A 25332-nucleotide genomic window follows, 5' to 3' on the forward strand; every position below is an offset into this window, starting at 1 on the left:
AAGTTTGGGAAGGGTGCTCACCTTGGAGAGCGTGCACACATACTACATGAGCTTTATATAAAGGAGGGTCCAAGCATCGACGGAGGTATGCAATACACGATAAACACTGTTCTCACTACTGTATATTTTGCTCCGCCTTTTACTTTATCGTCAATAACTGACTTAAGCGTCATAGGACCAATGCCGGAGACCCCTTCCCTGACTCGGTACTGATGTAATCTGTGTCATAGGTCTGAGCGGAGTCTATAAACGGTCAGCAGGAGTGTCACATCCTCAACTTTCCATCTCATCGATTTTCAGACATGATCAAATGTGATTGTTAATGTTAAAATAAATCTAAGTATGTGGTAATAAAAAAAATGTTAATATAATGAATATGTAACATGTGAATCTATAACAATTAAACCAATAAAAAATATTTTAATTAAGTAATAAGTAAATTACAAAGTTAAATTATTATCACTTTATTCTCTAATTCATTATCAATGTTGTTGATTATCAAATGATTAATTAGATGATAACATTAAATCTTAGATGATCAATCCGGTAAAATATTAACTATTAAATTACCAAATGAGGGCATGAAAGGAGGAGATAGGTGTAGTGGATAACAACCACTTGGTCACCTTCCCCTACTCGCTGGCCAATTAATTTAACTATTAATCGGTACGAAGGAGCACGGATGCAAGTGTTGTGGGTGAGGCTTGAGGCTACCTAACATATTCTCCCTAACTATAAAGGTAGGAACAAGGACCGACTTCTGGCTTTACAATTGATTGTGGGGTTTGGATTGTTATTATCACAAAGCTAATTATAGCATCTTTTAACTCTTGACGACTAACTTAGCTAGCCAACTTTTTTTCTAGCACTCCTCTAACTTTATGGCTAATTAACTTGTAGAAGGACCATTTTAGCGAGTATGTAGTAGGAAATGCTTCTAAAACGTTCTTAGAATTTTACATTAATCTAATGGAATTGACTTGGTTCAATTTGGTTAGAAAACAAAATAAACCTGTTGAGCTAGCATGGACGTGGATGCCACAATCTTATTTCCTTTCCAAACGTAGACTTAATTTGTTATAGAATTTGTAATTGTATAATTGTCAAACTATGGCTCCATGCAATTCTATATGTTATATAGTTTCAAGTTTCCAACTTTAACAGTTGAGTGAGAAAATTGTGTTGGCAGGCCTAACAAAGTGGGCCGTACTAAGACACTTTTGGACTACACAAATTAATTCTCTTTGATATTATGGTTAATAATGGCTAAGGATAACGAAGAAGGAAGTCGATTGTAATAATATATGTGTTTTAAAAAAAGTGGAAACAAAACATTTTTTAAAAACAACAACTATTTTGTAATAACGAATATTTGTAATTGATGCGGATATTGCTTGAGGGCATAGAGGGAATAAAGAGGAAGAAGGAGGGCAGTTTGGTCATTTGGCTGGAGTAGGTTCTTGTTTTAAGGGCGCACTGTAGAAAAGGAGTGGCTTCCTCTCACACTCCTTGCCGACACTGGCGTCGGCGATCGGCCGCCGACGACCGGCCACTCTCCTTCTCTACCTCCTCTCCTAGGACTTCTTCGTGTCGGCGCCGCCAACGTCAGGAGGAGGGCTGCTTCAGGCTAGGTTCCGCCTCAGCCAACACAACAAGGGGTTCCGGCTCCTCCTTGCTCCTCCGCCGTGGCTGCCATACAGATCCGCCGGCGACGACCATCTTCGGGGCCACCTCCTCCTTCCTACGACCTCGATACCTTTCGCCGTTGCCGCCGGCGCCGCGCGTCGTCGACGCCACCCAGGAGGTCGCCTCCGCTACCAGCGGTCGTCGCCGCTGTCGCAGCCGCCTCTATCGGCTGCTGTCACCGCCGCCACAGCCTTCGACGGCCACCTCCAGCGACCACATCCAGTAGCTAACTCCAACGGGCGACGTCGCTTCTGGTGGTCTTCATCGCTGTCGCAGCCGCCTCCATCGGCTGCTACCATCGATGTCTCAGCCTCCGGCGGTCACTGCTATCACCCCCACCATCGGTTGACCTACGACCTCCATGATTTGTATTGTGCTTGTTGTGTTGTGTTCCGGCCATCGGGCCGTTGAGTTATTGGTATTGTCCAGCCTGTGTGTCGTCTGTCGGCCTGCGAGCCGAGAGGGTGTTCGGCCATCGTGTCGCTATTGCACTTCGACTTTCGTGTCCCTATTCTGGCCTGCGAGCCAATGCTGTGATTAGACCGCTCGTCGTCTGACATATCCATGTCATGTCCGGCTTGGAGCCGCAGGAGTCAGTTACTCATCTGGTGGACGTCTATCTACTCCTCACGTCCGCGGTGACTCAATCAGCGCCGCAAACCAGCTCATCCATCCATCCGAGGGCGCCCCCCCCCCCCCCCGGGCCAGGGTACGTTGCTGTATTCATTTTGTACTTATTTTATTATCCTGTTATTATGTGGATGCTTATATGTTCGCGGGACCCACCTCGAGCATCGAGGTACCAGGGATCGGGGCAACCCGGTCACTGGTTGCAGGAGTTGTTGACCAGAAGACATCGGATGATTTGGTCAACACAGGAGACAACTCATCAGCCGGGTCATGGGGATGCGGTCAACCTTCCAGACACGTCATTCCGGCAGGTTCATCTTCTCAGCTTCCCGACAGAATTAAATTAGCGCCGTTTATGGGAACGCACCTGGTCTGGAACGTGAAGACGGACGACCCGGAAAGATTCGTCATCCTCATGGCCTTGATGAGTTGCGACGAGTATATCGTATCCTCCTCACTCCACGGATATTCGGGAGTCGAGAAATTAAGTCAAATCCTTTGCTGGTCGGCATGTCAGTTTTTCAGTTACATTCTCTTTCGGTCATAATATTTATCATAGTTTCTTGAGCGAGGACCCCGTGCCGATTGGCCGGGCGTATATTATCCGAGCCAAGGGCTCGATGTTGAAGACCCTATGCCGATCGGCCAGGCGTATATTATCCGAGCCAAGGGCTCGATGCCGAAAACCCCGTGTCGATCGACAGGGCGTATATTATCCGAGCCAAAGGTTGGATGCTGAAGACCCCGTGTCGATCGGCCGGGAGTATATTATCTGAGCCAAGGGTTGGATGCTGAAGACCCCGTGCCGATCGGCCAGGCGTATATTATCCGAGCCACGTGCTCGATGCCGAAGACCCTGTGTCGATCGGTCGGGCGTATATTATCCGAACCAAGGGCTCGATGTCGAAGACCCCGTGCCGATTGGCCGGGCGTATATTATCCGAGCCAAGGGCTCGATACTGAAGACCCCGTGCCGATTGGCCGGGCTATATTATCCGAGCCAAGGGCTCGATGTCGAAGACCCCGTGCTCATCGGTCGGGCGTATATTATCCGAGCCAAGGGCTCGATGCCGAAGACCCGGTGCCGATCGGCCGGGTGTGAGCTATGTCTGAAGACCGTCGAGCGGGGACGTTAAACTCTAGAGTCGAACCGGCGACTATAAAAACCCCGGCTTAAAGACCGTCGAGTGGCGACGTTAATTTCTAGAGTCGAACCGGCGACTATAAAAACCTCGGCTTGAAGACCGTCGAGCGGCAACGTTAAACTCTAGAGTCGAACCGGCGACTATAAAAATCCTGGCTTGAAGACCGTCGAGCGGTGACGTTAAACTCTAGACTCGAACCGGAGACTATAAAATCCCGGCTTGAGGACCGTCGAGCGGTGACGTTAAACTCTAGAGTCGAACCGACGACTATAAAACCCCGGCTTGAGAGCCGTCGAGCGGCGACGTTAAACTCTAGAGTCGAACCGGCGACTATAAAACCCGGCTTGAAGACTGTCGAGCGGCGACGTTAAACTCTAGAGTCGAACCGACGACTATAAAAACCCCGGCTTGAAGGCCGTCGAGCGGCGACGTTAAACTCTAGAGTCGAACCGGCGACTATAAAAACTTTGGCTTGAAGACCGTCGAGCGACGACGTTAAACTCTAGAGTCGAACCGGCGACTATAAAAACTTCGGCTTGAAGACAGTCGAGCGATTGTCACCTCATATATTCTATCTTCCCCGTTCGGGGTCGAGTGGTCTTCACTGGTCTCAGACCAGCTTATCAGATATTCTATCTCCCCCGTTCGGGGTCGAGCGATTGTCACCTCATATATTCTATCTCCCCCGTTCGGGGTCGAGTGGTCTGTTAGGACCTTCGGATAGCGGCTAGAGAGGGGGGTGTGAATAGCCGACCTCAAATTATCGTTTCTTCCTACAATTTAGGTTAGCGCAGCGGAAATACAATGTAGAAACGAAAGTGGAGAAGATCAAACCTCAAACACGATGATGTAACGAGGTCCGGAGATGATACTCCTACTCCTCGGTGTGTCCGTAAGGTGGACGAAGCCTATCAATCCGTCGGTGGATGAGACCCCGGAAAACCGGCTAATAGAAACTCCTTCTGGGTGGAGAAACCTCGCCACAAACTTCTTGCAACAGCAAGATAGGAGTACAAAGATACAGCACAATACAAAGGCAGTAAGAATGTAAAAACACAGCTTGCCTTCTCATCGACTGGATGAAGTAGCAACTTCACGAAACACCTACAACAGCAGGAACCAGCCGAAGGAAGCTTCCACGAAGCTTCAGGAAAATGAGAGCTCAGTAAAGCTCTGATTGCAGTAAGATCAGAAAGAAAAGAGAGGCAGTCACTCTACTGTAGAGGCACTCGACCCCTTTATATCCCTGAACCTGCGAACCTGTGAAGAGGGTAGAAGACACAGCAGAAATCTAGCCGTTGTGACTCAATGGCTAGAGCTGGACCGATCAGGCTCCACCCTAATCGGTCCAGACCTTCTCTGATCGGTCTTGCGACCGATCAAGACCTATTCTGATCGGTCCCCAGACCGATCAGCACGCTTCACAGAGAGTTGCCCAACTCTCTGATCGGTCTGTGGACCGATCAGGACTCAGGTGGATCGGTCCACATACCGATCCCCCTCTTTCTTCTCCCGATCTTCTTCGCTTCTGTATGATTACTGATCGGTCACCAGACCGATCAGGTAATTCACAGAAACACACTGTTTGGTTACTGATCGGTCACCAGACCGATCAGTCAACCAGCGTATCACTGGATCGGTCACCAGACCGATCCAGGTTTAGAGCTCCCAGCCCTAAATCCTACCTGGTCCTGAGAACGAGCTACCGAGCCCTCTCTGACCTAGTCCGGAGAACGAGCTACCGAGCCCTCTCCGACTCCATCGTCCGGTCCAGAGAACGAGCTCCCGAGCCCTCTCTGACCTAGTCCGGAGAACGAGCTACCGAGTCCTCTCCGACTTCGTCCGGTCCAGAGAATGAGCTCCCGAGCCCTCTCTGACCTAGTCTGGAGAACGAGCTACCGAGCCCTCTCCGACTTCCACGTCCGGTCCAGAGAACGAGCTCCCGAGCCCTCTCTGACCTAGTCCGGAGAATGAGCTGCCGAGCCCTCTCCGACTTCCCATGCCAAGCTTCCATACTTGGACTTCTCCCGTGCCAAGCTCCCTGCTTGGACTTTTCCGTGCCAAGTCTCCATACTTGGACTTTTCCCATGCCAAGCTCCCTACTTGGACTTTTCCGTGCCAAGTCTCCATACTTGGACTTTTCCCCGTACCAAGCTCACTGCTTGGACTTTTCCGTGCCAAGTCTCCATACTTGGACTTTTCCCGTGCCAAGTCTCCATACTTGGACTTTACCGAATCAAATCAACTCAAGTCGGGTCAACTAGGTCAACCTTGACCGAAGGTTGCACCCACAATCTCCCAAGTTTGTATTCTTGTCAAACATCAAGATACAACTTTTCTAATCTCGTCAAACATCAAAATACAACTCGAGTCAGGTCAACTCGAGTCGGGTCAACCAGGTTAACCTTGACCTAAGGTTGCACCAACATGGTCTTCATTGGTCTCATATCAGCTTATCAGATATTCTATCTCCCCCGTTCGGGGTCGAGCGATTGTCACCTCATATATTCTATCTCTCCCGTTCGAGGTCGAGTGGTCTTCACTGGTCTCAGACCAGCTTATCAGATATTCTATCTCCCCCGTTCGGGGTCGAGTAGTCTTGGCGAGCATCTATCTCCCCCGTTCGGGGTCGAGCAGTCTTCGCGAGCGTTTATCTCCCCCGTTCGGGGTTGAGCATTCTTCACGAGCATCTATCTCCCGCGTTCGGGGTCGAGCAGTCTTCACGAGCATTTATCTCCCTCGTTCGGGGTCGAGCGTTCTTCACTGGTCTCGGACCAGTTTCAGATATTCTACTTCCCCCATTCGACTCACTACTTTTACTTTCATGCGCCTTCGATTCACGGGCTACACTCCAGTTCGGTTCACGCACGATGCGTCCGTTCGGTTCACGACTTTTCGTCTCCATTCGCGTTCGATTTCACAGGCTATACTCCCGCTAAGTTTTCAGGCTCCACTCCGGCCCAGCGCTGCTTCATCGCTCATTCAGTATTTGCCTATGCGCTCACTTGGCATTCGGTCGAGAGTTTACTTGGTAGTCGCTCGGCATTATTTTTCGTCGCTCGGATGACACTCTGATAGCAACCTGATCCTTAGCCTGATTGTCCACCTAGCCACGTGCTTGCTTCGCTCGACATCATTGTGGTCGTCTGGTCAGCATTTTACGGTCACCATGTCGATATTTCGAGATTGCCCGATCACATTTCAGTCATCCGGCCGACGTTTTTCGGGGCTCAACTTCCATCCTTTCGATCGACTGGCCGACCCTTTTTCGATCGCGCGCTTAGCATTATTCACCCGGCGTCTATCCACCCGATCGACATCCTTCTGATCACCCGGTCGACATCTTCGTGGTCGTGCGCTTGGCACTGTCCCACTCTGCACTACTCGATTATTGGGTCAGCATCTTATGATCGACTGGTCGTCACTTCCTCGATCGCTCGTTCGGCATCGCCCACCCATTTGCCCGATTAGCATTTTATGATCGACTGGTTGTCACTTTCGTGGGCGCGCTCGGCATCGCCCATTCGCTCGGTCTACTCGGCACCACGCATGTCGCTCGGCGACTATCATGTTACTCGTCGCTCGCTTGATGCTGCGCCGCTCGCTTGATGCTGCGCCGCTCGCTAGGCACTTGGCCGGTTATCTGACTCGGTACTATTTTTGCATAGTTCGCTCAGCATCACCACCCTCTCTCGTGCGATGCTATTATGACAGCAATCGCTCGTGTCCCCTTATACGATGAGTTCAGTGATTTGACTTTGATATCGAGAGCGGTTCAACCCTTTGCGATAGACTGTCCAGTCAGTCGGACTTGCGCCTCCTTCGACTAGACTTGAAGGGGAGGCTTGTGATACAGATATTGCTTGAGGGCAGAGAGGGAATAAAGAGGAAGAAGGAGGGTAGTTTGGTCATTTGGCTGGAGCAGGGTTCTTGTTTTAAGGGTGCACTGTTCATCGTACCGAAGGGGGGGGGGGGGGTTCGGTGCTTTGAGCCGCCACGAAGAAAGGGACTGGCTTCCTCTCAAACTCCTTGCCGACACTGGCGTCGGCGATCAGCCACCGGCGACCGACCACTCTCCTTCTCTACCTCCTCTCCTCCGACTTCTTCGTGCGGGTGCCGCCAACATCAGGAGGAGGGCTGCTTCGGGCTATGTTCCGCCTCAGCCAACACAACAAGGGGTTCCGGCTCCTCCTTGGTCCTCTGCCGTGGCCGCTAGACAGATCCGCCGACGACGACCATCTTCGGGGCCACCTCCTCCTTCCTACGACCTCGATACCTTTCGCCGCTGCCGCTGGCGTCGCGCGTCGTCGACGCCGCCCAAGAGGTCGCCTCCGCTACCAGCGGTCGTCGCCACTGTCGCAGCCGCCTCTATCGGCTGTTGTCATCGTCGCCACAACCTCCGGCGGCCACCTCCAGCGACCACATCCAGTAGCCGACTCCAGCGGGCAACGTCGCTTCCGGTGGTCTTCGTTGCTGTCGCAGTCGCCTCCATCGGCTGCTACCATCGCTGTCTCAGCCTCCGGCGGCCACTGCTGCCACCCCCACCTTCGGTTGACCTACGACTTCCATGATTTGTATTGTGCTTGTTGTGTTGTGTTCCGGCCATCGGGCCGTTGAGTTATTGGTATTGTCCGGCCTGTGTGCCGTATGTCGGCCTGTGTGCCGTATGTCGGTTAACCTATGCAAGCTTGTTGCATTACTTACAAACCTGTAATGGAGACCGTGAAATTTATTAAAATCCCTCTCCCACTTAGTTATTTAAAAATGAGGATTTTAACCAATGCTAGCATACATCACATGCACATAAACATCACAGTAAATAAAAGTAATAAATTTAGAAATTAATTTTCCAACTATTATGGCCTTTTCCATCACTATCTTAGGTATGCTCCAACCCTAGCTGCTACCATCTTTAGCCACCGCCATCGGGTCGAGACGTCACATCCATCTTGCTTCTTATTCCACTGCACCTCTGGTGCTTCAAAAGTACCACGCCTCGCAAGCATCCGATCCGCGACAAAAATAGAATTTTATATATGTCGATCCTATATTCCACGAGGAAATGTACATGAAATCTAGATCGAAAATAAAATTCTAAAATCCTAGGGCTAATACAGCTCCTGCTGTATTAGTTACATACAATCATGCACACATATAATAATGCCCTTGACATGTCTAAGGGTCCAATCACACACAACATCTATAAGCCGTAATAGTTGGAGTCTGCAACCAAAAAGTTAGCACATCCTACTATTATCCTGCCTAAATTATGTATGACATGTTCATAACCTATTTAAATTCTAAACACACAGAGGCAAACCCTAGCTCTGATACCAATTGTTGGTTAGTCCTAGGAAAATCGTATCGGTTCCACTGTACAAAAATTTTGTACAAGTGTCGAACCTTTCATTAAATAACCTATTGTGTTCTTTAGAAGTTAAATTAGGAATCGCAGATGGAACTTAACATCATTGATTCCAAATTTAACTTATCTGTTCTTAATGGTTTAGATTTGGATCGCAAGCGGAACTTAACACTATTGATCCAAATCCACTTATGTTATTAATTCCATTAAATATTAATTTTCAAAATTGGCTTCCAGGACTGCATGGCAAGGCACATGACCTTCTTGGATATGGGAGCAACCACCACCGCCTAGACAAAGCCTTTTAAGGAAAACTAATATTTAATTTCCTTAAATAACTCTAGGTTAACCAAAAAGAACAATCGAATCACAAATTCGAAAAACAAAGAAAACACAAACTCGAAAAATAAATTCGAAAAACTAGATCTAATGCCTCTTGTGTTTGGAATTCATACAAAGAAAAATAAACTAGCATGATGCGGAAAATAAATACTAGTAATACCTTTCTTTGTGAACTTTAATGACATCTTGATCTTCTACCGTATTCCTCTTCTAACCTCGGACGTTGTGTGGGCAACGATCTTCCAAGATGAGAACCACCAATCACCTTCTTCTTCCTTCTAGGTTTCGGCCACCAAGAGTCCTTCTTGATGGATAGGTTCGGCCACCACCAATGCTCCAAGGGATGCTAGAGACTAGGCTTCCTTTCTCTCCTTCTTCTCCTTGCTTGATCCGGCCACCAAGAGAACTCCATCAATGAAGAAGTTTCGGCCACAATAAGGAGAGGAGAGAAAAAGAGGGGGCCGGCGACACCACCAAGGAAGAGAGGGAGCAAGAAAAAGAATAGAGTCGTTAGCCATGAAGGCACCTCTACCCACTCTTTTATAATCCTTGGTCTTGACAAATAAGGAAATTTAAATAAAAACTTCCTTAATTCTTTTTCCATGAAAAGGAAAATTTATTTAATTAAAAATAATTTCCTCTTCTCACATTACATGGCCGACCACATCTATAAGCTATAAACAAGGAGAGTTTTAATTATAATAATAATTAAAACTTACTAATTTGTCTCCGGAAATTTATAAAAAATTTCTCTAATAATTTTTCCCTTCATGGTGGTTTATAAAAAGGAAATTTTATAAATTAAAATCTTTCTTTTAAACATGTGGATGATTTTCAAAAAGAAAAATTATCTCTAAAAATTAAAATCTCCTTTCAATCTACAAATAAGGAAAGATATCAAATCTTTTCTTAATCTTTTGTAGAAACTAATAAAAGAGAATATTTAATTTTTAAACTCTCTTTTAAATCATAAACATGGTTAAAAAGGGAAAGTTTTCTTAAAATTAAAATCTACCTTTCAATCTATAAATAAGGAAAGATTTCAAATCTTTTCTTAATCTTTTGTAGAAAGCTATAAAAGGAAAGATTTAAATTTTAAACTCTCTTTTAAAACCATGGAATCCACATAAGAAAAATTTTAAAAAATTAAAATTCCTTTTTATTTTAATAAGGTTGGCCACCTAAGCTTGGGTTCAAGCTAGGGCCGGCCACCTCATGAACCCATGAACCATACCTTTGGCCGACCCTAGCTTGGACTCCAAGCTAGCTTAGCCGACCCCTATAGGATGAGTAAGAAGGTGGGTATAGGTGGGTATAATACTCTATAATTAAGAGGCTACGATAGGGACCGAGAGGAAGAATTGGTTTTGGTCTCCCGATGAAATTAAGCATCCCGTGTTCGCCCCGAACACATAACTTAATTTCATCAATAATAATTCATTCCACTAAAGAACTATTATTGAACTACCGCACCAATCCCAAATTACATTTTGGGCTCCTTCTTATTATGAGTGTGTTAGTCTCCCTGTGTTTAAGATAATGAATGCCCACTAATTAAATGAGTTACTCACAACTCACTTAATTAATATCTTAGTCCAAGAGTAGTACCACTCAACTTTATCGTCATGTCGGACTAAGTCCACCTGCAGGGTTTAACATGACAATCCTTATGAGCTCCTCTTGGGGTCATTCTCAACCTAGATTACAAGGACACAGTTTCCTTTTATAATCAACAACACACACTATAAGTAATATCATTTCCCAACTTATCGGGCTTATTGATTTATCGAGCTAAATCTCACCCATTGATAAGTCAAAGAAATAAATACTAAATATATGTGTTTGTTATTATATTGGGATTAAGAGCACACACTTCCATAATAATTAAGGTCTTGTTCTTTTATAAAGTCAGTACAAAAAGAACTTACCTAAAATGGTCCTACTCAATACCCTTGGAGTGTATCAGTGTAATTTATTAGTTAAGATAAACTAATACTTCATTACACTACGACTACTTCAACGGTTTGTTCCTTTCCATTTTAGTCGTGAGTAACTGTTTATAATTTATAAAGAACCGACAACATGATCTTCTGTGTGTGACACCACACACCATGTTGTCTTCTATATAAATTAATTGAACAAATAAATGTAGATATTTGACCATTGTGATTCTTTATTTCTAAATGTTTATACAAAAGCTAGGCTTTTAGTATACACTCTAATAATCCGCCTCTTAGGCGACTAGTCCAAGGCCCTACTCCAATGATTTCCCTACACTATGAACTTTTCCTTTTCAAATAACTTTCGGAAGCGGAAAAGCCTCTTACAATCTATTCTTACAACAAACACAAGCAAATACAAAGACAAACATGTTTACACAATTGAGCTTTGCTTTGGATGCTTATTGCTCCTTGAGAATGCCTCTTGTTAGTTCAAAAATGTAACAACACTTTGCTCCAAAACCCCCCTAAGAATTAGTGACTTCTTCTCCAAACAAAACCCTACTTATACAGTTGCTATTTGGGCAGATTTTTGCCTACGAATCGGTTAGCCTTGCTCACCAATCGATTGTCTTGTCAATTTCTACTGTTTAAACCTATAAAATGACTATTTTATGTTGTTAATTGATTGCACCAATCGATTGATAGCTTCCAATCAATTGCACCAATCGATTTTGAAGCATTATGTTCGCCTAAAATGAGCTTCAATTAATTAGCAAGTAGTAACAATATAGTCTCTAAATGAGCTCTGTTTCTCACAAATAATTGTCTCATTTCGATATCTGAGTCAAAAGTTATAATTTTCAGAAGTTTACTCTGTCAGAAGTTTATTGTTGCCTAGTATCTGATCAACCTCTTCTGCCAGATCTTCACACCTCATGTCAACTCCCTATTGGACTTTCGAGTTTCAACCGCCAATATCTAGTTAACCATGATCCACTTGGGTTTTTCTTTTACCAACTATTTTTTGGACTTTCAATAACCAAGTGTCCGATCCGGTATGATTCACTTGAACTTTCTTCTTCTTATGTTCATTCCCTATTGGACTTCCAATCATCAAGTGTTCGGTTAACTGTGATCCACTTAGACTTCTCATCTTTGTGTCAACTTCATATTAGTCTTCCGATCACCAAATGTCTAGTCAATCATGATCTAGTTGGATTTATCTTACCAATCTATTATACTTCTGTAATCATCAAGTATCCGATGAACCTTAACCTACATGACTTCTCATGCCAATTTCCTATTAGACTTCTAACATCATCAAGTATCTGGTCAATCATGACCTATTTGACTTCAATTCTCTATTGGACTTTTGACATCGTCAAGTATTTGGTCAGCCTTAACCTACTTGATTTTGTTATCATCAAGTATCTGGTTAACCTTGACTTACTCGACTCTTCTTGTGCCAACTATCTGTTGGACTTTTAACATCGTCAAGTATCCAGTCAATCTTAACTTGCTCAACTGTTGGTGCAAATTTTCTATGTCAAGGTTGACCAATTTGACTAAGCTTGAGTCTTGATGTTTGAAATATATGGAGATTACAGGTGCAATTGTCCATTATGAGAAGATTAGTCAAGGTTTGACCAGTTTGATGTGAAGAAGAGCCAATTAGGTTAAGGTTGACCGAATACTTGATTGGAAAGTCCTAACTAGAAGTTAGGCAAGGGCAAGTCCAACGGGAAGATTAGCAGAAGAAGAAAATCTAAGTGAGTCAGTGTTGACCGGACATTTAGTGTGAAAAGTCCTGGTGAGTGAAGCCAGGTGAAAAACCCTAGTGAGTGAAGCTAGGCAAATGAGAAGTCCTGGTGAGTGAAACTAAGTAGAAAGTCCTAGTGAGTGAAGGTAAATGAAAGTCATAGTGAGTGAAGCTAAGTAGTGAGAAAGTCCTGGTAAGTAAAGCCAGACATGTGAAAATCTAGGTGGGTCAATGGTTGACTGGACACTTGGTGATTGGAAGTCCAAGTAGGTCAAGGGATTGACTGGATACTTGGCACAAGGAGAAAACTCCAAGTGGATTAAAGAATTGACCGGACGCTTGGTTAAGAAGTCCTAGCAAGTTAAGGTTGACCAGATACTAGGCAATAAGAAGTCTCAACAGGTCACAATTGATTGGATATTGGGTAAGGGAACCCTGGACTTTGTTTTGGAAGTTAGGGGTTGATATCGATTGGGCTAATCGATTACCATAGCTTAAGCGATTAGGGTAATCGCTTAAACTCATTTTTACGAGTGCACAGAGAGGTTCCTGATCGATTAGGCTAATCGATTAGGCATATCTTCCCTAATCGCTTAAGCTCATTTTTACGAGTGCACAGAGAGGTTCCTGATCGATTAGGCTAATCGATTAGGCATAGCTTAAGCGATTAGGGCAATCGCTTAAGAAGTCTTTTGTGTGAAATAGAAGCTGCGGTAAGCGATTAAGCAAGGAAGTTTAATCTCTTATGGTTTGTTCTTGCGCGAATAGAAAGGCTCTTAATCGACTCGGCTAATCGATTAAGAACCCTTCAGCAGCCTCTTATGGCTTAATCTCTTAGAGTTTCATGATTGTAATCTTATAAGATTACATTTTGTATTAGCTTGTATTTTCCTCTTCTTGTATTTCTTTGTGTGTGAGCTTGTACGAGACTTCTCTGCCTCCAGATTGTTTCCGAGAATGAGTGTTTCATAGTGAAGAGTGTGCATGAGGGTCGGATCCTTTGATTAGGCACCTCTGCTTGATGTGGATACCAAGTAAATCCAGCTTGTTAGCATTGGGGAGTTTTGCATCGAGTTTATCCGCTGCATATCATCATCGACAAAGCATGAGAAGCTATTCACCCCCTCCTCCCCTCTAGTTCCGAAGTGTCCCAACATCAATATCTTATTAACACTAGTGTGATCGTGCACACGCGTTGCGTGTGTAATATAATAATATATAAATTATTTGGGTATTTGAAAATCTAAATTGTTTGGATTTTCTAGTGTCACCCTTATAAACTAAGAATTAATTATTTGGATCGTCAGACCCATACAATAGTGAGGCTAGAGAATTCGAGCAACAAACTACTGTAACGGACTTCTCTATGCAAAAAATTATTTTATTTTAATATTATACTTGTCCTAGTAAAAACAACTAAGAAAAGTATATTTTTTAACATCGTCGGCCTAAAATATTTATAGAAGCTTCTTTGATTATAGTATTGTCAATTCTAAGATGTGGGACTAAAGAGAACTATATTTTTTTTTTATATAAAGCAATCAGAGAAAATTAATAAATTGTTTCGCTTGTGGAATTACTAATAAGCCTTGAAATTATTTTTAGTGTAAATAGAAAAAAGGACATTAACGTAAATACATTTTAGGCTTCACCAAAGTTAGTTAGTAAAGAGGAGAGATTTTTAATAAAATAGTGTGTAATATAATAATATATAAATTATTTGGGTATTTGAAAATCTGAATTGTTTGGATTTTCTAGTGTCACCCTTATAAACTAAGAATTAATTATTTGGATCGTCAGACCCATACAATAGTGAGGCTAGAGAATTCGAGCAACAAACTACTGTAACGGACTTCTCTATGCAAAAAATTATTTTATTTTAATATTATACTTGTCCTAGTAAAAACAACTAAGAAAAGTATATTTTTTAACATCGTCGGCCTAAAATATTTATAGAAGCTTCTTTGATTATAGTATTGTCAATTCTAAGATGTGGGACTAAAGAGAACTATATTTTTTTTTATATAAAGCAATCAGAGAAAATTAATAAATTGTTTCGCTTGTGGAATTACTAATAAGCCTTGAAATTATTTTTAGTGTAAATAGAAAAAAGGACATTAACGTAAATACATTTTAGGCTTCACCAAAGTTAGTTAGTAAAGAGGGGAGATTTTTAATAAAATAGTAAGATATTGATTATATATCGAAATTCAAATTCAAGTCAACTCAAGTTTCGACTGTCAAGTATCATGTCAACCGTTGATTCACTTAGACTTTTTTCTTACCAACTATTTGTTGGACTTCCAATAACCAAGTGTCTAGTCAACCATGATCTACTTAGTCTTTCTTCTTCTCATGTTCATTCTCTGTTGGACTTTCTATCGCTAGGTGTCCGGTTAACTATGATCCACTTGGACTTCTCGTCTTTGTGTCAACTTTCTATTAGTCTTCCGATCACTAAGTGTTCGGTCAACCGTGACCTACTTGAATTTCTCTTACCAACTCCCTATTATACTTTTGTAATAGTTAAATATCCGATGAACCTTAATCTACTTAACTTCTCGTATCAATTCTCTGTTGGACTTCTAATATCATCAAGTATCTAGTCAACCATGACCTATTTGACTTCAGCTCCCCATTGGAATTCTGACATTGTCAGGTATTCGAACAATCTTAACCTACTTGATTTTGTTACCATCAAATATATGGTCATCCTTGACCTACTCGATTTTTCTTATATCAACTATTTGTTAAACTTCTGACATCACTAAATATATATCCGATTAACTTTAACATACTTGATATCTTACTAATATATTAATCAAATATCAAATTTTAAACTCAAGTCAATTTAAATTTGATCAACCTTAATACCAGATGGACTGCACGAACAAAAAATTCACAGGTAAGTATATATAGATTTTCCACTCGGATTTTAAATTAATTTCCGTTTCTTTTTAACCATTTTTAGACGAAAGCTTGGAAGGTTTTTTTCCCCTTAAAAAACCAAGACTGCTAAAATCGTTGTCTGTCGATTTGGATCGTTATACACGAATCGTATCAAGAAGTACGACCCAAACTTAAGTCTAATATTTTCATTTAAAAATAATAATAATACTATAAAAAGTCTTACCGAATATAATATAAGTAGAGTCTTAATCTAGCAGACAATTAAGAATAAAGAAAGGAGCAGCAAACTTTATTAAAAGGACGTCCTGTTACACAACCTCACTATATTAATTACCCTTTAATTTGATCAATCAAATCAATCCACGTAGACCTCTTAAACAACTCAAGAATTCCAATACATATTATTAACCACGAACTTAAATTAACCTAAATTAACTTGTTGTTGTGATCCTTTTTTGTTTCTCTTTGAAAAAAGTGTATGCATGTATATAATTTCGTTGCAGTATTCCTGATTAAAAATCGTGTTATTTCATTCAATCCTTGTCAATTGCGAAATTATCGGCAGCGTAATAAAAATATTTAGTTGGGAAGGCGCGTCGATAAAGTGGTGGAGACGTGACGCCACACGATAACTGACTTCCAGCGTCAATGTGAATTGTGTGTTCGATCAGTTGCAAGTTGCACGGGCCACGGCCGACATGACTCACGCAGTGGCCTGCCATCATCACCCATTGCATTCCACATCGGAGTGGAGTGTACTAGTCATGGGCGTCAGGAAGCAAGGATCTGTTAACTGTGACTTGGGGCATCAACCCTCATTAATGCCCCCAAACACTAAAATTATTAGAGTTATAAGATTATAAATATAATTTTATATTAAAAATATATAAGAAAAAAAATATCTCCATTGACATGAGACCTTTTGGGTAGAATCCAAGAATAAAATTATAAGAACTTAGACTCAAAGTGGACAATATCATATCATTGTGAAGATATTTAAATTCTTTTCGATCCTAAAATTGATATCAGAATCCGGATTATTAGAATGTTTAACCGTCGATTATGCACAAGAGTTGTGATCTAATTGAGATACATAGAAAAAAAAATACTAATCACATGTTCCCATATCTAAATTTTTTCGATCCTACACTTAATAGTTATTCAAAAATTTAGAAGTAATTGGTTAAGTAAATTTAGAAGTCGTCTAAAATTACATTTGTGGAATGTTTTACATTAGAGGAATTAAGCTACTCGATAGGATAAATTTGTTTGAAAATTTTTCATTACAATGTTCATTCCTTCCATTTGTTGATTGTGAGAAGGATCACAATCACTGTTAGAAAATTTCTCTCCTGAATTCATTGCAGAGATGGTGCTTAATGTGAGCGCCATCTCTGCAATGAATTCAAAAGGAGAGATATTTTGTAAGAGTGATTGTGATCCTTCTCAAAATCAACAAATGGAAGGAATGAACATTAAGTGAAACAGTTATTCCAAATTTATTTTTGAGACAAGATTGTAACGGTACGGTTATATATATATATTTTCTTTTGCACATTTTTTTCGCATGCTATAATTTCATGCTTTGATATAATGTTTATATTGACTAATTAAATGATGTATGATGTGATCTTTATTTCTTTCTTTATACAAAATTAAGCTCCCGTGATTTATTCTTTTTCAGAGTACGTGTGTGGGGTAACTATAGTGACCATTGCACCTTTGCCACCAGAAAACAAGTTGAATTATATTTATTACTTTCCATTTAGAACTCTCTAATAATATCATCTCATGCAAATTTAAATTCTTTTTTTCATTAGTGGGAACTCCTTGCATGCAACTCATTCATCACTGCCAAACAAGCATCGAACTTATATAACTTTTAATTTTCTAAATACATATAATAAAAAATTTATGTATTTTATACGAATTCATATCACATGGCACGTGATTCTGCGAAGAATTACTTTCGCAATTTATTAAAAAATTAATTCGTCTGACGACGCATACAGTTGACGTTGCTAATTTAATCACATTTTAATCGCCAGAAAACAAAAGGTAGAGGGTAAAAGTTAACTGGCAAAGTCAAAGCCGCCCTTTTCTTCTTAATCATAACTTTTCAGCCGTCGACAATTATCCAACGATCCTTTAATACAGTAAACTATTATCTACCATCTAAATCCCTAACTTAAGTCTTAAATCGAATAGCTACTATAATAATATGCTATGATTCTATAAGTGTTATAATATATACTTAATCTATTTAATATTAATGAAAATTTACAGTTATGATATTATAGATGTTACAATATGAATATTGTATCACTTAAGTAATTACTATAACTATTACAATAATTACGGAACCTTAATTATTATAATGCGGATTGAAAGAGATTTTGTAATTGGTATAATGCTGATTTGATTTACTTACTTAAAATTCATGTTGTAGTAATTATAATTTTATAATTATTACAATGCACCCGAAAAGTTTAGAAATTAATCAGGAGATAATAATACTGAACAATATTAAAGGACAGTTGGGTAATTGTACATGATTGAATAGGGGGGTGTGTTACTTTTTTTTTTGTTTGTAATTTAAATATCTAGCGCTTCAAACCGACTAATCCTGGAGATGACCTATCTGATCCCACGACAATTTTTTATTAACTACCAGATAAATTGGGAAACACTCACAGAGACTCATTTAAGCAATTAGCGTTTTTAAATTTGTTGTTCCATTGGAAGAAAATCTTACAGTGCATTATGGTTGGGATTGCATTATAGTTGGGATTTAAATCGTAGATGTGTAGTTAATTGCTTAAAGAATCTAATCATTGCATCTTGATCCCAGGAGCAAATAGTCCTTTTCATTAGAATCTTGAAAAAAATGTGTCATTCATGTGCTTAATGTCTATGTATCTGTATTTAACTCCCTCTATATTCGTGGGACTGGAACTAGGGGACCGTTAATGTAGCGGATCTATTTTTTAATTTTTTTTAAAAGATGTCTCATTTATATATTTTATTTTTAAAATTATTCTTATTTTTGAAGCTGCTATAGTAATTATGAAATAATAACTGATACTTAATTATAGCAACATCCACATTGGCATCAATGTGAACTCGTTAATGCTAATATGTTGTTTTATTTATTTATTTTTTAATCTGTAAGTATTAATACGTTCAAAGAATTAAACACGTTAATACTATATTACTAGTAAAAGTATTCACATCGACATTAATGTTTCAATCACTAACATCAATATGGAGACTCTAACAAGTACTATTTTATAACAATTGTGACTATACAAATTTATTTTAACTTATAGTATATCGTAACCGGACTAATGCTGATCAGAAATAAATAAGACATTCTTTTTAATTGGAATTGTCAAGTTCATTGTTAATTACATATGTACCTTCAAGTTCATTGTTAAATCGATTTTGCTTTTTGACACGCCAATTTTAAATTTAAATTTTGAATTGATCGATCAATTGAGTTTATGAATGAGTGATTATATGATAATAAACAAAGAATATCCATTTTTATGCTAAATGAGATCTATTGAACTCATAATTTATTAGATACTTTTAATATCAATTACGTATAAGAAAATTGATCCGATTGTTATAACTAGATTCATTTTTTTAATAAATGATCACTATGAACGAGACTCAATAGAATTTGATCAATTTTTTTTTCTATTGTTAAGATGAAAAATTATAATATTATTAAACAAAATAAATTCATATGATAGTAATTATAATTTTATAACTATTACAATATTAATTTTAAAGGCAGATGATAGGCTATCAATATTATTCAATAAGTCAAATTGTCCTATCAAATCAAAATTTAAATTTGAAATTGATTTATTAAAAAATTAAAATTAATTATAGACTTATAATCAATCGTTCAATGAGTAGAAATAGAATGGAGCTTTTTTTCTTAAGGTAAAAAAAAAAAAAAGAGGAAAAAAAAACTATGATTGAAAAAAGAAAGCGCTTCTTGGATTTTTCTTTGGGAAAAAACAAAATGAAGCCCTGACCTTTCTAAAATTTGTACTTACGATACGAATCCTGACGTTACAAAGCAACTACAGCTTTATCATTAATGCCGGGGTCATCTCCTCTCTATTTAACTCTCACTTCCAAAACCATTCGATTCACCTCTCCGTTTCCTTCCTCTGCTAAGTGTTTAACACTCACTTGCTGCTCCATTCCTGCTCTGCTTTTCCTCCTCCATTTATAAGCTCCAATCTCCTCAGCCATCTATTGATTGTTGCGATGGGGAAGAGCCAGAAGAAGGAACCAGAGAGCAGCAGCAGCAGCGGCAACGCTGTTACGCCCGTCAAGATGAAGAGAACGAGGAAAAGTGTCGCGCCACGTGATTCCTCGTCTCGCCGCAGCTCTGTTTACCGTGGAGTCACCAGGTCAAACTAAAAGTTGTTTCTGCTTTTTTTTTTTTCAAAAAAAAACTCTCTCAGAAGAATTTTAACTGACAAATGCAAAACAAAATTGTTCACAGGCATCGATGGACGGGGAGATACGAGGCTCATTTGTGGGACAAGAACATCTGGAACGAGGCCCAGAACAAGAAAGGGAAACAGGGCATGTTCTGTTTTGCTTCTTTTGTTTCTTGGTTTTTTAAAATGCGATGTTTTATTCTCTAACACTGTTTTCTTTTTTGATGGATCGACGGGTGCTGCAGTTTATCTCGGTGAGTCCGACTCGATAATTCTTGTTAGTTATTTGAAAATCATTCCAGAAAAGCAAGCAATTGAATGTTGATTTTGGATTATTAGGAGCTTATGATAACGAGGAAGCAGCAGCTCGTGCCTATGACTTGGCTGCCTTAAAGTACTGGGGACATGATACCATTCTCAACTTCGATGTAAAGTTCTCCTTTCTTTTTCAGATACAAGTCTCTTGTTTCCTCTCTTTTTTGTTGTACTCCTTTTTCAATAAAAAATTGAAAGAAAAAAAATCAAGAACCGGAATTGCAGATATCATTGTACAGAGAAGAGTTGCAGAAGATGGAAGGTCTGTCCCAGGTAGAGTACATTGGCTCATTGAGGAGGTTAGTAAAATGACATGCCCATCTCCTTGACTCAACTAATCCTGTTAAAATCTCAAGTTCTATGACATGAACAGGAAAAGCAATGGCTTCTCAAGAGGGGTTTCAAAATACAGAGGCGTCGCAAGGTAATAAAAGTCTAACAAGTACAAGGCATTGTTTCATCGTCTAATTTTTGAATCATTACAGACATCATCACAATGGAAGATGGGAAGCTCGGATAGGTCGTGTGTTTGGCAACAAGTATCTCTACCTTGGAACATATGGTTTGTAATCTTTCACTCCTTTCTCTAAAAAAGTGGCCGAGCATGCTACTTTTTGACATGTAGTAGTATCAATGTTTTACTTTTCCATAACTTGTTGTACTTGTGTAGTAAATATCTTTTAATGAAAACTCACATGATGCATTTATTGTTGTCGACAAGTGCTTTGACTATTAGTTCTTAGTTAAAAGCACCTTTAATTAAAGTAGGTCAATATTGGTCACCAGTCACTGTGTTGGGTCAAGGGTTTCACTAAACTGGTTCCACCGGCCGATCTAGTTTCATGTGAAGGGACCTTCATACAAGTTTTATCCCTGGCATCCAGTAGGTTAAAGGTAGGCAAAATTGATCACCAACACCCATCATCTTCCAGTAACGGTAGGCAACAACTAAGTCCCTAATCTCTGTTTAATTTGATGCATGCTTCCAAGTATAGTAAATCCAGTAATGATCAAACAATTAGAATTGGTGAAGTAGGTGCATCGGTCTCCAAAGTTCAGCCAAAATCGAAATCACGAAGGATTCTGTCAAATCAATCAATTCACAATCGTGCCTGTTTTATTCTTTCATCTTGGACTTAAAAGTTTGAGATCTTGCTCTGCTCAGCGTAGTGTTCTTTTAACTTCTTCTGTTGGATCGCAGCTACTGAAGAAGAGGCTGCGGTTGCTTACGACATTGCTGCCATCAAATACCGCGGCACGAACGCGGTCACCAACTTCGACAGCAGTCGATATCTCGGAGCGCATCGCCCCAAAATTGGCGGCTGCAGCGTCGGCACCAACAATGCCGACCATCTTGGTACAGTGCCAGTGGCAATTCCAGGCGACATCCATGAGAGTTTCATCCAGAACTCGAGCCCTGCACAAGAACAAAGTAGCAGTAGCTCGGAGAACAAGTCCCAGTTTCCTTCTTTAAGCCCTGAGTTAGCACCGTTGCCTTCAGACCTCGATCTGCTGTTGCAACCGTCGGAGTTGCAGCAGATTTTCGAGAGCACTTCGTCGTCAGAGAATCAGAGCTTGTCGCTGCCGACCCTAGTGAGCGACTACAACGACGCGCCATTCTCCCAGTGTAGTTTCGTAGAAGACGTACAAGCATACTTTGATTACCAAACCTTGTTAGGATGCGGCGCCGACGGAGATGATTCCATTTTCTGTGCTGATTATTTGAACTCGTTTCTGTTGCCAACTTTCGATTGGGAATTCGATGTGTAATAGGAGGGGGAGCATTGGACTCGGGTAAATTTAAAAGAGAGAAACACATACTTCCTTTTTCATGGATCAGGGATTTTTGTTGAGCAAGTAATCAATAAAATTGTATCACCCTACCTGTATTGTTTTGTCCGTATAATACGTGAAATGAAAATTGTTCTACGTTCTTAACTGTTTCAGATTTAAAATTCTTTTATTGGAATTAGTAGAAAGTATTGGAATTAGTTCTTCAGACTTGAATTGTTTAATAATGTCGCCGCTCTTGTTGCTGACTCGTGTCGCTCGTAGAAGGCGATATTTCGCCACTTGTCTTCTTCGCCACTGCATGGTTTGTTTCTTTCTTCACTACGGCTTCACCGGTCCGGCGGAGAGTTGCCTGAATCGCAGAGCAAGCAGCGAGGGGAAGAAATGGACAAAGACAAGAGGATTGGAGTGCGGAGAAAGCCCGCGAAGCGGCGTTCGAGCAAGGGACTCGCCAAGGCGGTGGCGGATTACCTCGCGTCTGATTGTTACATGTACGCCCCTCTCGTTGACGCGCCCCCATCGGATTCGTCGCCGGATTCTGCCGCCGGCCCTCATTCGTCGGCAGGTCTAGATTTGTCTCTATCATTTTCAAAAGATACTTGTTAATGAATATTTAGTAAATTGCAGATCTTCCTGGTCCTTGCTCAGAGATCAGAACCCATAGAAGATCCAGCTTCCACACTGAATCCATTTCTATTCCATCTGGTATATGCTTTCAGATCTTTTGGTTTTATACTGTAAATTTTGTGTTCAGTCATCCTCTATTAGATCTTATTCGATGACATGCAGTCCACAGAGGTACTAAAGATTAATTTCTTTCCTTCTACAGACTCAGGGCTGTCTGTTGTGAACTTGAGGAGGCTGCCACCAAAGTATTAGTATAGCATGGCTTCGTAGTTATTGCTTTTCTCTATGATGTTCCTTAGCTTCTTTGCTTACTTGATTCCATGTACTCAGTCATATAGGGATGCAATTACAGTTTCAAAGATACCATAATATTTCGGAGTATTGTGGTCATCTAGGTTCATCATTTAGATTGAAGGGCATACTCACTTGATTATTTGCTAATTTATTATAATTATGTGTTCAGAAAATCGGCTATGTTTTTCTTAAATGAACTCAGTGTATTTTGATTATGCACTGTTCTTTATGATGATTGTTGAAGTTCCTCGACACTTAGACAATTTAAATTATTTGCTTGTGTAGTTAGTTTTGAGGCTAAATATGAAAAGAAAACAGGATAGTGAACCTCTTCCTAAAATCCTCAGGAGCTTTGCAACCATGTCCATATCATTCTCTAGTCAGAGGTCACAATTGCCACTGCTAGATAAACAAGCGGTTTCAAAAGGAAAAACACTGCTAGAGAATTGTGAGCACTGGCTGTAAATTAAAGTGTTGCTTTAGGACTTACATAGATGTTTTGATAACTTGCTATTTGAGGGGAATTAATGTCACATGACTTATCGTTTCATCCTTTGGTTCACTGGACAAACCAAATGTATGCACATGCTTAATAGGCCCACAGAATCTTTGATAAGTGCGTTTACCAGCTTGTGTGATTAGTGAGTGCTCATATGGCTGTTTTGTGCCGAAGTAGTTATGCTGGTGAGCTCTGACAGCAACTACAGAAATCTTTTATTTTGTGACATTACAAGCTTGAATGTAGACTGACATTCATCGAGTTTCCGCTTTCACTTGGGAAAATTTATCCTCTAGTTTACATGTGATGTTGGCTGGAGGTAGGTTGGCAAGATCCAGGTAAAAAAGGTGCTAGAATGTGTAATTGTTGTCCTATCATGTAGCTTTACTATAGGGTTTGTAGAAATTGGAGATTCCTTTCTTGTTCTAGCTAGTTGCTCATGTTTGTTTTAGCCTCGACATCGATAAAACATTCACTTCTAGTAGTTATATGCTACAGTGAGATGATCTTAGTAACTCCTAAGATTGGTGCTAGCTAGTGTTTTAAGTATATTTAACTAGACTCAGGTTCCTCTTGCCTGGTTCCCAATAAAATCAGGGTTGTTCCTCGATCATGCATTTTCCATATGTATTCTCGTCCTTTAATCTTCTCTCTTTTGAACAAATCCGAGTATATATTTGTCACTTTAGAGATCCAATTAGTGTACTCTGTAATGTTCCTATGAAATGTTTTGTTCGCTTCATTTTCTTGTGGAAGGACTTCCATAATGCGAGAGCAGGAGATTCTTTTTCACTCTGGAAATCCCTTTTCCCGGGTTCATTTCTTCATACCATTGTCAATTTATACTACATTGGTGCTGGAACATTTGACAAATGCATTCAAATGTGGGTCGCTTAGTCTTATTAGGATCCACACCAACATGCTTAAATTACCATGCAGATAAGCACAATATAATTACTGCTTAGGGCTACAGAGAAGCACCCTGTACACCACTGTTCATCCCCATAACACAAATATCATATGCACAAGACTTAAAACTGAAAGAAAACAAAAATAGAGTTCATCACGCCGCCTCGTGGAGGCTTAATATCTTTCTGAGAACAATCACCTTCAGCTCCAGGTACGAAACATACTCGGTTGTCTTCCTGAGCAGTACCTGCAACTCAGCAGTCCTGCAGCCAGGCACAACCATCTTAAGCTTCGTGAGCTTTCGCACCACCAGATGGTGTAGCGGCCTCCTCTCCCTCATTGCTCCTCTGTTTCCCCTCCTTGTCACGGGAGTCAAGGCCCTCCTCATGGCTGACTAACAACCAAATCCGGCTGCACAGGCAATCGATGAGCAAAAGCAAGGTATAAATAGGCTTCAAGTCGGCAGCCATGCAGGTGAATATAAAATAATAAATTATACTACTACTATTATTACCATTATTTTAACTTTGGTTGTTCGTATGGACATAATTATTAGCTAGCTAGCTAAGGAATAGTAGCCAAATAAGACACTCTGTGGACATCACTTGGAGGTGACAAGTGACTCCTGAATTGCAATGCACCATAGAAAGA

At 40.6% G+C, this 25332-nt stretch overlaps 1 protein-coding gene across 1 annotated transcript; it reads left to right on the forward strand.

Moving 5' to 3' along the window:
- The first annotated feature begins 20067 nt into the window (after nt 1–20067).
- LOC122034102 (AP2-like ethylene-responsive transcription factor At1g16060) lies at nt 20068–22450 on the forward strand. Its single transcript, XM_042593229.1, has 7 exons — nt 20068–20213; nt 20268–20500; nt 20586–20674; nt 20787–20860; nt 20935–20985; nt 21047–21123; nt 21763–22450. Exons 1-7 carry the CDS (start codon nt 20068–20070, stop codon nt 22329–22331), a joined length of 1239 nt encoding a protein of 412 aa, XP_042449163.1. The 3' UTR covers nt 22332–22450.
- The last annotated feature ends 2882 nt before the right edge of the window (nt 22451–25332 follow it).

This window comes from Zingiber officinale, chromosome 11B, assembly GCF_018446385.1.
Source record: "Zingiber officinale cultivar Zhangliang chromosome 11B, Zo_v1.1, whole genome shotgun sequence".
NCBI lineage: Eukaryota > Viridiplantae > Streptophyta > Magnoliopsida > Zingiberales > Zingiberaceae > Zingiber > Zingiber officinale.

Excerpts from the sequence above, each read along its gene's own strand:
- LOC122034102 (XM_042593229.1), top strand. The coding sequence starts at position 20,068 with ATGGGGAAGAGCCAGAAGAAGGAACCAGAGAGCAGCAGCAGCAGCGGC. Across the intron at positions 20,675-20,786 it reads ATACCATTCTCAACTTCGAT|ATATCATTGTACAGAGAAGA; the intron begins GTAAAGTTCTCC and ends CCGGAATTGCAG. Across the intron at positions 20,861-20,934 it reads TACATTGGCTCATTGAGGAG|GAAAAGCAATGGCTTCTCAA; the intron begins GTTAGTAAAATG and ends TGACATGAACAG.